This window comes from Grammomys surdaster, unplaced genomic scaffold (genome assembly GCF_004785775.1).
Source record: "Grammomys surdaster isolate TR1022 unplaced genomic scaffold, NIH_TR_1.0 239, whole genome shotgun sequence".
In the NCBI taxonomy this organism is placed as follows: domain Eukaryota; kingdom Metazoa; phylum Chordata; class Mammalia; order Rodentia; family Muridae; genus Grammomys; species Grammomys surdaster.
This window is the reverse complement of record NW_021604684.1, coordinates 164,611-177,736: the sequence shown is the minus strand read 5'-3', so window position 1 is coordinate 177,736 and position 13,126 is coordinate 164,611. Positions and strand designations below refer to the sequence as shown.

Below are 13,126 nucleotides of genomic sequence, written 5' to 3'. Positions count from 1 at the left end.
AAGAAGAAGAAGAAGAAGAAGAAGAAGAAGAAGAAGAAGAAGAAGAAAGAGAGAGAGAAAGACAGAGAGAGAGAGAGAGAGAGAGAGAGAGAGAGAGAGAGAGAGAGAGAGAGAGAATACAGCATAGGAGACTATTACTCACTTCCTCTGTTGGGCTGAAGAGCGCCGGGTACAAATCACTGCTACAATCACCACAACCAACACAGTGAGAATGCCAATGGTGACCACAGTTATCACAAGCAGGTTGCTGTTCTTCTGAGGAGTGACACTGCCATGTGGAGGGTGCATCTGTCCAATGGGTGGTTCTGGGGTGAAACAAGTATACAGGGTTCAGGTTTAGGGAGAGGTTGTCACTACTGCTTATCAAACTGTAAGAAGAGAAAGAGTTCTTACTGTTACAGCCTAAGAATGAAAACAAAAGGATTCAAGTGAAAGGAAATACACAAACTTTTACAGGAAACATTTATTAACAGCACTATTCAAAATAGCCAAAATAGAAACAAAATAAATGTCGATTAACTTTAAAAAATTGTGTTATATCCCTTTAATGAAATACTGCCAGACACAGAAAAGAATTGAGTCATGAAATTACAAAGATAAGGTTTCATTCCACTTTTATAAAATATGTAGAGTAGGCAAATCAATAGATGTAGAATGTATTTTAGTGTTAGCCAATGGATGGAGAGATAGCCTATTAGGAAGGACCAATAATGGTTTTGATGAGAGACAGGCCATGAGAAGGACTGATGTTTTTGATTGAAAGACAAGCCAATGAGAAGGGCCAATAATGATTTTGAGTTTCCTTTTCAGTTCATAGAAATCTTCTAATTTCGAGATTGATACAAGTGCACCCTGTTCACTATACTAAAAGCAGCCAACATGGAACATTTCCAAAGGTGAACTTATAGAAGAATTGTATCCTGATCAACAAACTAAGGATATAATATTGGGAAAAACTTTTTCATTGTGTCTGTTTTGTGTTGGTCAGCTACTCCCGGGCACCACACCTGCCCTGGAGTATGGTTGATAATACCAGTGACACTCCATTGGAGAAAACCGATTTTCCCTCTGCCAGCAGGTGTTAATTACACATAGCTTCTTGTTTAACGGTGAGACTTTGTGTGCACATAAGCTTCTCAGTTTGGGATTTTGTCTAGTTGACGATTTTGTGTGTGCTCCTAGAGTCTCTAAGTTTTTTGGGGTATCAACCCTGTTATATCTGGAAGGCAATGTTGAATCTTCCCATTGGCATGAAAATATCTGATAAGAACATTGAATTTCTACTAATAATTTACCAATCTCAGAAGAGTCATTTCACAGAAACATATAGGACTTTATATCACGTTATTTTGAGGAGTTGAAGTGTGATTGCTTGCATGCTGAGAAAAATAGTTCCTTGAAATAAATTACATTGATCCAAGCAACTATCTTTCATCTTGCATCCAATATACACGAATTTAAAAGAAAATAAAAGGATATCCAACAATTCTGAGTATTTAAAAATTGATAATTTCATATCTTTATTAAAGAGAGGGAATCAAAGTGGTGAAACGTAAGTTTAACAAAGTTTCAAAATCGAGTTCAATGGAATAAAGCTTTATCGGACATGTGGATCTTTTGATCAAATTTGCTAAATTTATTTTGCAAATCCCAGGCAGAATTACTTGCAAAGGGGTTTGGTATTTGCTGGTAAATAGAGCAGGGTTGAGCTGAGGTAACTTCTACAGTGGTTGCCATTCACACGAATGTAAGGCACAGACTGTACTTAGAGAAGTGGAAGCATGTTCAGTGTCAACGAAGAATGTGGAGTCTAGTCTAAAAATTAAATGCATCATAAAACTGAAATAGTACTATATCACCAAACATTTAGCTTTGATTCTTCCTGACATGAGAAAATATTTAAGAAGCCTCTACAGCTTCTACAGTTTTATTACGGGCTTTCAACTAAAAGAGAATTCATGAATTATAGCATTCTCATATACTCTTTTTTTTTATTCAAAAGTGAATTTTAAAAAGGATAGAATGAAAAACAAAGAGCATAAATGATTACCGGGGCCTAAATTTATTTGAAACTGCCATTTGCATCCTGAAAATAAGCTATTATTCTATTATTATGCTTTGAAGAATGAACCCAGTAAATGTAGAGAAAGCCAGAAAACACTGAAAATTCTGTCAGTCTAAGGGAGATGTATGCAATTTCATTATGTGAGAGGTTTCAGAACAAAACGTGGGAAGATATTTTTGTCAATACAGACATCTTTTAAGGGTAAGGTATGCCTGCAAACTTGTCTCTCAGGGACTTCACTTACATATCTAATTGGAAAAAATACCCTTTTCCCCAAACCTTAACACTTTACTAGGATTTTAGGGAATCTCAGGTTTCACATGCCTTTATGGGATTGTTTATAATCACCAGAGCTTGTGCCAAATCACATATTTACCATAATTCTTCTGCTAGTACAATAGAAGAGGAAAGAGATTAGGTTTCCCTTTCTCCATCCATGTGTCTTGGGGTTTTCAGTTTGCTGCAATCAGCCAGAATAATAATTTGTCTACTCGGTAGTTAGTCTAGACATACTGCATGTACATCATTAGTCTCATTCACTTAGCACAATATTTCTAAAACATCATGAAGTGATAGCAAAAGCTGTGTAGGATAATGACAACAGTTGAGATGAACTGGCTGGGAACCACTGGACGTTACTATCTGGTTTGCCTTCATGAATTTTCTCTGTGAGGTAATGTTTGCCAGGTCAAATTTAATTATAATTTTTATTCTTACTAAGAATATTAAACCTTAAAAAGAGAAGCACATACTGGCATGCTTTTGAAATCACTGTCCTATTCTTCAGTTGAAGACTCACTCCTGTAAACAGGAAAGTTTATTGATTGGCAGGCTCATGTCAGATTTAGTTTGGTGCTTCTTTTTAATCAAAATTTCATTTTATTTTGAAAGACAACTTTTAATACTTCAGCAAAACTTTTAAGCTTGATGCACACTGGGGAGTGACATATTTAAGAAGTGAAAATACAAGCAGCTTAGGGCAATTTTGAGTAATTTCTCATTGCATATGCATATATGTTAAGAAGCATAAACACATTGAAACAGAAATCTCTTGCAAAGAATTTACTTATGTCAGATTTTTAGGCAATTGTGAACAAATTACGATTTTACTTGCTAAATCTAAATCTATTCAAGACGATATCTTTCAGGACATGTAACTTCAAAGAGAACACAATTTTGCCTGTGGTTTACACTTACCCCACCATTAACATTTACATCCACTGCCTAGCAACACTGAAAGTTAGGGGAGGATCATTACTTTTTCTCCATTATCCATTATCCATAGAGGATTGCTTCTTTAATTTTCTGGTATTGCCCACTTCAAAACATATTACCTGTGATAATAATTATAATGGGGAATGAATTCCTACTCAAACAACTTCATAAAACTGGTATACCAAAATTGGTAATTTAAGATGACTCTAAAATTTGCTAGTATGTTTAAATGTATGTGTACATTAAATGTATGCATATATATATACTTGAGAATGAATGTTTTAGGTCAGAGAACCAGCCATGGGTGTCATTTCTTCTTTCTACTATGTAGTCCAGAGATCTGACTCAGGTCCTCAATATTTGTATGAAGCACCTTAAAATACGGAGGTATCTTGCTGTCTCTTTAGACTGATTCTAAGGGGAGATTTTGATTCCTTAAGTGGACTCTAGAACTAGAATTTCTCCATCATATGTGATATGTGATATATGACATATGACATCATATAACATGATATGATTGATATATGCTCTACTATGTATGATGTATGATGGTATATGATGTATAACATATGATACATATATATATATATATATAATTTATATGTAATGTCTATCTATCTATCTATCTATCTATCTATCTATCTATCTATCTACAAAGCAACCTTAAAAAATTATATCTATCCATGAATATTTCTCACCATCTCACCTTGGTAGTTTAATCCATTTGAATAATTCTTCATCTTTTATTTTTTTTTGTTCCTGAAGTAATACAATGTCAAACATATACCCACAGTTTATTACTAGAACCCTACACTCAAAGGAGTTTTAGTAGCACATTTTCCTTTACAAAATATTTATTTGTATTTTATGCATGTTCATGGCACATACATACATATTTGTGCACCATACTTTTGTAGTGCCCAGGGAGGCTATGAGATGATATAGGATCCCATGGAACTGGAGCTGCGAACAGTTGAGACAGTCACATAGATGTTTGGAATTAACTTCGAGTTTATACAAGAACAGCAAGTGTTTTTCACCACTGGGTCATTACTCTAGATCATTAGTAACATTTCTGGACTGGCATTTTAAATATCAGGAGTGTGTCTGGTGTATTGTTAATATTTAAGAAAAACTTTAAGTGGGATTAAGTTAATGAAACTAGCAACATTTGGTAGTCAGAATGATAATTACCCTGAAGCTATTGTAAAAGGAAGCCACTGGTCTCGTTTCAGTTCCAACACAAGCCTTTCACATTAGTGCTGTGAGCTCCATCCAGCCTTGTACTTATAAGAGACCTCCAGAGCTGGGTATTGATTTAAACAAGTATTACAGAAACAAAGGAGAGAACATGTAAGAAAGTACAGGACAATATGGACCTTCTGGAAAAAGTATCCTGTATTTAACCTTAGACTTGACTGGAACATATCTATGTTCAGGATGTTGTCTAAGATCTGAATATCAAGAAGAGCATGTTTTCCAATAATGAGCATGATAGATTGGTCTTTGGTTACAATTAAATTATCCTCTCAAAGACATTGCTTCAACAAACTGAGACAAGCTTGTTTGTCTCAAGTAGAGTGTGGCTTTCAGTCTGTTCATTACCCAGGATTTCCTTTATGTGGTCACCCTAAAAGTTCAGAGTTATATGGAGAAGCTTTACTAGAGGAAGCAAGGAAGATGACTAAACTTGAGAGTACAAAGGGCTACTAATATAAAATATTAGAGTAAATGTACTTTTTTCTGTGCAAATTCCCAGCAACTTTATAAAACATTGTTGGTTCCAAATTTAATCCCTAGTCACCATCTCTCTCCAATAAAAATGGTTGTTGCAAATATTTGAAATACACGACCACATTTCAAAATCTATGTATTTAATAAATCTTGTGTTGGTTACTTTTTGTGAACTTGACACATATTAGGATCATCTTAGAAGAGGGAACCTCAATTGAGGAAATTCTTTCATTAGAGCAGGCTAAAAACTAGTCTGTGGATGATTTTCTTGATTAATGATTGATGTCCCTGCTCACTGCAGGCGGAGCCATTCCTGGGCAAATGGTCTTGGGCTGTATAAAAAAGCAAGCGAAGCAATCCACAGAGAGTAAATCAGTAAGAAACTTTCCTCCATGGTCCCTGCTTCAGTTCCTGATCCCAGGCACCTTCCTAGAACTCCTACCCTTAAATCTCTCCATGTTAGACTATAAGCTGTAAACTGAAATAAATACTTTCCTCTATATATTGTCTTAGCCAATATTCTTTCAGCATATTAGAAATCAAACTAGGAAAGGCCTGTATCATTTATAAATTGCCCCGTGCTGAAACTTTTCTAATTATTTTTTCATGCATCTGTCACCTCTAATTGTCATCATTTTCTGGTAGAATGTGTGAAGTTTGCTAATAATATCATTTTTCTATAACCAAAGTGAATCCCTAAGTCCATAGTTCTTGCCCTTGTCAATAGAAAATTTGTTTTGGATACTGTAGAATTAACCATGTAATTAGTATATCTAATCCAATAGAACTCAATTTATATACTTACCATTGAGAGTGCTTCTATCAATCAAGTTAGTATCAACTGGCCAATAACCTCCATCTCCATGACGACCTGTGTAGATAAGCACATTAGAATGTTAGTGGATATAGCCTAGGGAACTACGGAAAAAAAAACCAACAAAAAAAAATATAAAGACAAAGAAAAGAACTCTAAGCATACACTATAGAGAAGAATTATTTAGGCTGCTTCTATGAATTTCATTTTTCCAATGTGTAAGAAAAAAATCTGTCATACGTAATCCAGTTAAAATCAACTCCTTTCTGTGGAGCAATCTCTTCTCTTCTCTGTATCTCTGTCTCTGTGTCGCTGTATCCCTCTCTCTGTCTCTGTCTCTTTCTCTTTCTTCCCTGACAGGTATAATAAAGTATATAGAAACAAACACAAAAGATATGGCATAGACATACTAAATGGTTTTGTCTTAGAGACTTCAGAGCAAAGATAATCTAAGCCATGGCTCCTAAGTCCAGCTAGATTTTATTGTCTCCTGCCTATCACAGATTTTTAGCAAGACCCCATTGATGTCTTACCAGGCCAAGACTTGTTTCATTTGAAATTTGGCTTTAAGTACTTTCTGGTAATGTTATCTGCCAAGTAAGGTGCTTGAGAATAAATAATAACTATACAGGGAACAAAGACTCTTATCAAGATCCCCAGGCACATAATCTACATATCTGTTGCTATCACACAGAAAAAGAAAGAAGGTACCCTCATTATAGTATTATTGGGATATGTGCCTCCCATAGGTGCTAGGTGGATGAGAACATAGGGTTTAGAAGAATCAAATCACAAATTGATCGAAAATACTTATATGATAGTAGAAAGTTAACTAAGGATGCTATATAACAGATAATCCTTTATGTATAAATGTTGAGAAATCTAATGATCACTTTGACCTTTGGAATATCTAGGTGGGCCACTCGTAAAAAACATTAAAGACTTGACTTTACAAGCAAACATGTCCCAGCATACAGAATTTGTTTCTCAAGTATTTCCATTTAGGACAGTGGTAAGTGGTTGACCTCCAAAGTGAGTGTTTTTCTTTGGTTCCATTAGTAGATTACATGTTTCCTTCTTCTGACTTACAAGTCAGCCTTGTGGCATTCCTTTGCATACCCCAAATTCTTCTCACTAGTATTGCCCAGGCATATATTGATTTTATTTGCAAAAGCTCTGTGGAGAAGCAACTTAGTATTCTGTTCAATGATTCTCAGCACAGTTTTTAAAATTCTTTGGATATCAATTCTCAGCTGAAGTTAGCATGGACACCAGGCTTCCAATAAGCAAGGAAAGATATTAATTCAATCACAGTGAATCATGCTTTTCACATAAAATGGCTTATTTAAACTCCACATGGTATGACTGTATTGAAAGGAAGTAGAGATTAAGCTAAAGTTTCTTTATGTATGTGGTAGGGAAGTTGGGAGGTAAAAACAGTATAAATCAGAAAAGGTTGTGCATATTTTGGTAGGCTAACTACATCAGTGGACAGTCTTAACTTTTTTCCAGATATATGGCTTATGTAACCAATACATCTAAAGTTTCAAGGAACTCAGGGAAGCTTTGCCCATAGCATATTGTGCAATCAATGTAGAATGAAACGAAGTGAAAGAGGAGATTCTGTATGAATGTTAAGAATACTTTTGCAGCAACTGAAAACAGCTAGATTGCAGAGCAGTCAGCCAAAAGACATCCTAACCACCTAATCATTTAGGCCAGTAACAGCAATAAATGACTCCTGTAGGGAGTAATCCTATATTGACTAGAAATTAGGTAGATAGCCTGGGGAGGATTTTCCTTTTCCTCCAGCCTCTTGACAAATGTCTTTTTAATGAAGTTTTTAACTCCTTGCTAGTTTGTGGGAAGGTATGAAAATAAATCCACAAGCATGTCCATGTATTACTCAGACAGGAAGCTGTACACAGGTCTAGAACCCTTTGGTTTATATTGAAAATACAGTAAAAAGAGAATATCTCTGTTATCATATGGACCACATTCTTATACAGGAAAAAGGAACCATGGAAGTGCTTCTAAATAGCATGTGGCTTAAAACTTGGATATTTTATCCACAAAGTCTCATATGTTGACACAGCTAGCTTTTTGTTGGTTTTGACTAGCTTGATACCACAAAATAAAATTAAGTAATTAAATAAACCCAACAGAAAAATATCATTTAGTAAATGAGATATAATCAAAGAGGAAGGCTGGATTTACGGTAATTTTATATTTTGCAGTTCATCAGAAAAACAGAAAACTCATTTCCAGATATTGATGACTACTCAAAGATAACTTGATCTAAAGACAAGCTTTAATTTTGTGCTATTTCCATTCTCGGAAAGATTCTTTTTAAATTCCAAGGAGGTTTTCCTGATGGATAAGTCATAAATAACTATTACTAATATTGATAGCAACAACAAGAAAATATGCTTGTAGCACTGCATCAAGAAGTTACCAAATGAGAAAAGGACTGCTGGTACCAGGCAGACCAACTCATGTTTGGGGACTCACTACTGTGAAAAAAATATTTAATGTGTTCAGTTAACTCAGTTGAGCTTTTAGGCGTTGACTTACAGAAATAGAGGAGTGATTGGAATTTGAACATGGTTGAAGTGAATGCCAGTCAATGTAAATATTCAGACTACTGCCCTATCCCAAAGGTCTCAGTTTCATTAAAGGAGAATTAAATGGTTATAACTTATTCAACATTTATTGAATGCTTGCTACACAAAAGGCATAGCTCTAGATTCTCAGGGAAGGAGGAGTGTATAAAAAGATTCATTAACATCATGTCCAGTGATGACAGCTAGCATTGGCTTATTATATCGAAAGCTTAAATAATCCTATTCATGGTTTGTAATTCACTCTGGGTTTAAAGATTTAAGCACAACTTCATCCATTTTTTTCTATACAACACTGCCAGATTTTCCTAAAAATGTTTTTCATTTATCTAGTATTATTAAAAAGGAATGCCTGTGAAAAAAATGTGATGTTTTAGCAGTGTTGCATTAATATCTTAAAAATGGAAAATTTAGAACCCTCAAGTTATTTTGATGTAATGTATAAAATCTTCAAACATTGAAAGTGTGTGAGGCTTTCAGAGTGAATTTGAAATAATCTCGAGTGTCTGAGACCTCTCTGTCATTTGCTCCCAGGACTGAAGTTGAGAAAGCAGACAGGTTATGGCTGTCTTTAGGGAGTATGCAAATTTGTTTGTCCTTGATGCTGATCCCAGTGGTATTTGTGATGAGCTCTCAATACTGGAGGAGAGACTCCTGTCAATGAAGATGGTTTTCAATAAATCACTAAATACTATGCATTTAAATTTTTTATCTTTTCAGTTTTTCATTATGATTTTCTTCTCAGAGGCCAATTAAAATACTGTTACTTTATTTTTACTTCATATAGTCTTTGTATGTGCATGGGTGCATATGTGTGTTTATGTATGTGTTTGTGTAAAATTAAGCTACATTAATATTTATTTGATGTCCTCATTTGCAGCAGATAGACAGTATTTTTTATGGCTAACAACGTTTTGCACCTAGAGACGAATTGTGTTGTGTTTTGGTGTTAAGAGTCTTCTTCTTCTTTTTTTTTATTTTGTCTTTTCTGTGGTTGTTTACAGGTCTGGGGAGGAGAGTGGGACATTAGTGTGCAGAGGCCATTTAGGAAGTTGGATGTGGTAGCTGTAATCTCATCTCGAATCCATCTTTCCTGAACGGGCATTCAGAAGGTCTACACTATCCATCCCCAGAGAAATACATATGGACCATAATCTAAATCAAACGGGCAGATGGGTCTTCTGACAAATATTTACTGCACAGTCCTCCCAAGAATGCAGAGCACGGAGTTATCTTCTTGATCTTAGAATTGGCTTTCTGAGAATAATTCTGGGGGGTAATGACGAAAATTGCATCGATTTTATGTCTTGTACACCAGTGGATAAAGAAGATCCATTAATGCCACCTGAATACAATTTTACTGCCCAACACACAGATCACATTGAGATATATTTAAAACAGATGATTTGTCTTAGACGAGATATGTGTGTGAGGGATGAATTTATCATGCAGGTGATAATACTGGTGACTTTCAGCAAAGATATCAGGGCATCAGAAACCAGGAAACAGAACAATAACACCCGAGAGTTCTCAAATACATATTAATAGAAAGCAGCTGCTCGTTCTTTCCTAAGGTCCAATGCACTGTGTTTGAATAAACATAAAATAAAAAAAGTTATCGAGTGAAGGAAAACATAAGAGCTCCAGATGCAGCAGCAGCTAATGTTCTCAGCACAGGTGAGGTTTGGGGGTGAGTAAACCCTGATGCCTTCTCTTCTGCAAAAGCTTTAGTTGCGTGTGTCTCCTGTACATACTCTTAGAGCAATAGGGGAGGTTTGTTAAATGACTCTGAGTTGCCTAGATTGAGAAGAACTCTGAGCACATCTCTCTTCATCCATTTTAATCCTAAAAGATCATTTATTTCTATTCTAATTTTTGTCTGTACACATTTACTGTAAATGGAGCTGACTCTTCATAAAAAGAAGACAAATAAAACTGAAAGTTAGGGTTAGAATTTCATGCATAAATGTGAAGGAAAAGGAATGGGAAGTTTTGTGGTATTTGTTAGTCATGGCATCCATACTTGAGAAATTTATATGGACCATTCCTTTATCCTAAATGCTTGCTTTAAGAAGATGTCTCAATTTAATTCTGAGTATCGATATCCTGAGGCAAATGTATAGTTTGACCAAGACATGGAGTATGGTTTCCTAAGAAACCTCCAAAGGTAAGAAAACAGTTTACAAATAATGCATTTCTTCTCATTTCCTTGAACACTAAATAAAACCAGCCCTGTCAGACTTATCTGGACACCTACATACGGAGATGTCAGATGTTAGTCATCAGAACAATTTAATATAAACATCTTACATCACACAGCAAACATATGTACAGAAATAATATATATAATTTATAAGAAAATATAGTATATAATATAAAATTTCATATATATATACATATATATATACATATATATGCATTCTACTACTCTGACACTGAACAAAAGAAAGTGGGCAATAATTTAAAATAAACTAAAGAATCCAATCAAACAAATAAACCTTTTAACTCCCCCAGCCAAGCATATAACTTTCTCCTTAAAAGATGACAAGTAAAAAGTTGTAATTTCTGAATTTTACAAAGCCTGTGAGTCCATCTACCAAAGCTGTTTCCTGATGAAAAGTTTGCTCCCTGACCCTGAAAACCTATATCATAACCAGACATATTTCAAAATCCCAGCACTTCATTAGTTGTTATAATTATTATTAACATAAATTTAGATGTGTCGTTGATTAACAGTTCAGTTGTTAACAGAACAGAAGCCAACTCAGTTCTACTGGCATGGAGTTTAGTGGTCCTGTCTGAAGCTGTTTATTTCACTTGGTCTCTCCTTATACCCCTCTGTCTCTAGCAATCTGATATAATGGCCATCAGAAGGGTCTAAGAAATCACTTTTAGATGCAACCCTGTCTTTACCAAATTCTAAAGCATCATTCTGTTTTACAGTATATAAGGGCTTTCCAGAGTGACAAAATCTTCTTGGAGCCCATTTACCAGACACTGATACTGTGGAAGATGAGCCATAGCCCTTTGTAGTTCATAAAATAGAAACTGCTCTCAAAGTCTATAAAATGATTCTGAGAGCTTCTCCTCAGAGTGCTATACGAGATTATCCCAAACATGGATTTGAAATGTGCTTGTGTTTGGGTGAAATTCTAAGTCACCCTGAGTAGAGATGGGGTTCACTCTTCTTTAAGGGTACACTACTGAATGAAGACATTAAAGCATGCACATCCTGCCAGTGGATACAAATAATGACTCTGATCAAGTTTCCTCCCCCATATATCTTCTCTGACTCTACCCACGCATTCAATCATAGTTTCAGTTGTGCTGTGAAACAGTTTCTTTTGATATTCAAACATTCAATACTGTACTCCTCAAGACAAAATGTATACAACTCAAAATAGATTCCTACACTTTCCATTTAAAGCAAAGGATCCATAAATTAAGACAGTATGAGAAAATAAATCAGTCACTGATGTTGTGGTTTTTCAGTGCCAGGAGGAAGTCTTCATTATCTCTGTCTGTCCTCATAAGTACAGAGGAGGGAGAGGCACTAGTGAGAGAATGAAGCCATGGGTTAGTCTCACTTCACTGGGTCAGACAGAGCAATGTTCACAAAGGAGTTAAAGAAAAGGTTGATTCATCAGAAACCTCAAGACATGTATGGACCTTTCCAGTTTCCACAGTGGGGCTAGATCTTTGTAAACTAAGAAATGCTTTGGAAGGTGCAAGGGACTCTGTTACCATGGAAAGAGTCTCTGTGACATGAGAGAACAACCTAGAGGAGAGGGTTTTTTTTTTTTTAAAAAAAAAAACAACAAACAAACAAAATACAAAAACAAAAAAGAAAGGAAAGGCCTGTCTGGACATCCAGAAGACAAATGTGGTGAGATTGGTGTAGAGTCCTATTTCCTAATTAATACAAATGAAAGAAAGTCAAGTCTCTGCTAATGAGGTGTGGAAGGCTTCAAAGCTTTAAGTATGGGGAAATGGCCAGAGAAGGAAGCCATGACAGAAGACTTCCAAACTTCTGACAGGGGTGGGTAATTATTCCCCTAGACTTCTTGTGGGTACAGTTCCCTCTAGAAAAAATGGCAGGCTAGGAGTAGAGAGAGTTGTTTGAGCCATCACTACTCCCAGCACCCAAGTGTGGCATATAGAAAAGTAACAGGTTTTAATTATGCAGCAACAGGTCTAACCCAGGGCTTCTCATTCACAAGGAACCAGGAGGTGCAGTAGTAGAAAGCAGGAGCATGTTTCCCTCCTGCCAACCCACCCCTGTCTCTGGTAGGGATAATAAGCTTGAGCTAGGCCCAATGGTTCATCAAGGGTGGAGAAATCCAAAGACAAGACCCTAAGGTAGGTCTCTAAGTTATGGAGGTAGAATGGCTTACAAAGATTGACAGAGTACTGTGGTTAGCTCATTAAGTTAGTACTTCAAAAGCATGCTGCTACTATATCCACTACTGATCTGTGGAGGAAGCCATTGACAAAAGTCGATCAACTTTTCCATACTGTATTAGCCCTTGTTTATGTTTGAGGCTAGTATCTTCTTTGTTGTTATCTGCAGGAATCACATTAAACTTGCTTAGAATGGATGACAGTAGACTATGATTTTCTTTATAAGCCATTATTTGTTTTAGTATAGTGGTTTAGGATGTTACCTTTTCCTGCTCA

General features: G+C 35.7%; 1 protein-coding gene across 1 annotated transcript in view; it reads right to left on the bottom strand.

Moving 5' to 3' along the window:
• The window catches only part of Dcc (DCC netrin 1 receptor), a 189,181-nt gene that overhangs the window by 75,345 nt on the left and 100,710 nt on the right, over positions 1-13,126 (bottom strand). Inside the window, exons 11-12 of the mRNA XM_028774187.1 lie at positions 5,820-5,885; positions 143-305 (exon numbers count right to left, since the gene is read on the bottom strand). Of these exons, the coding sequence (XP_028630020.1) occupies positions 143-305; positions 5,820-5,885 (229 nt within the window). The remainder of the gene's footprint in view (positions 1-142; positions 306-5,819; positions 5,886-13,126) is intronic.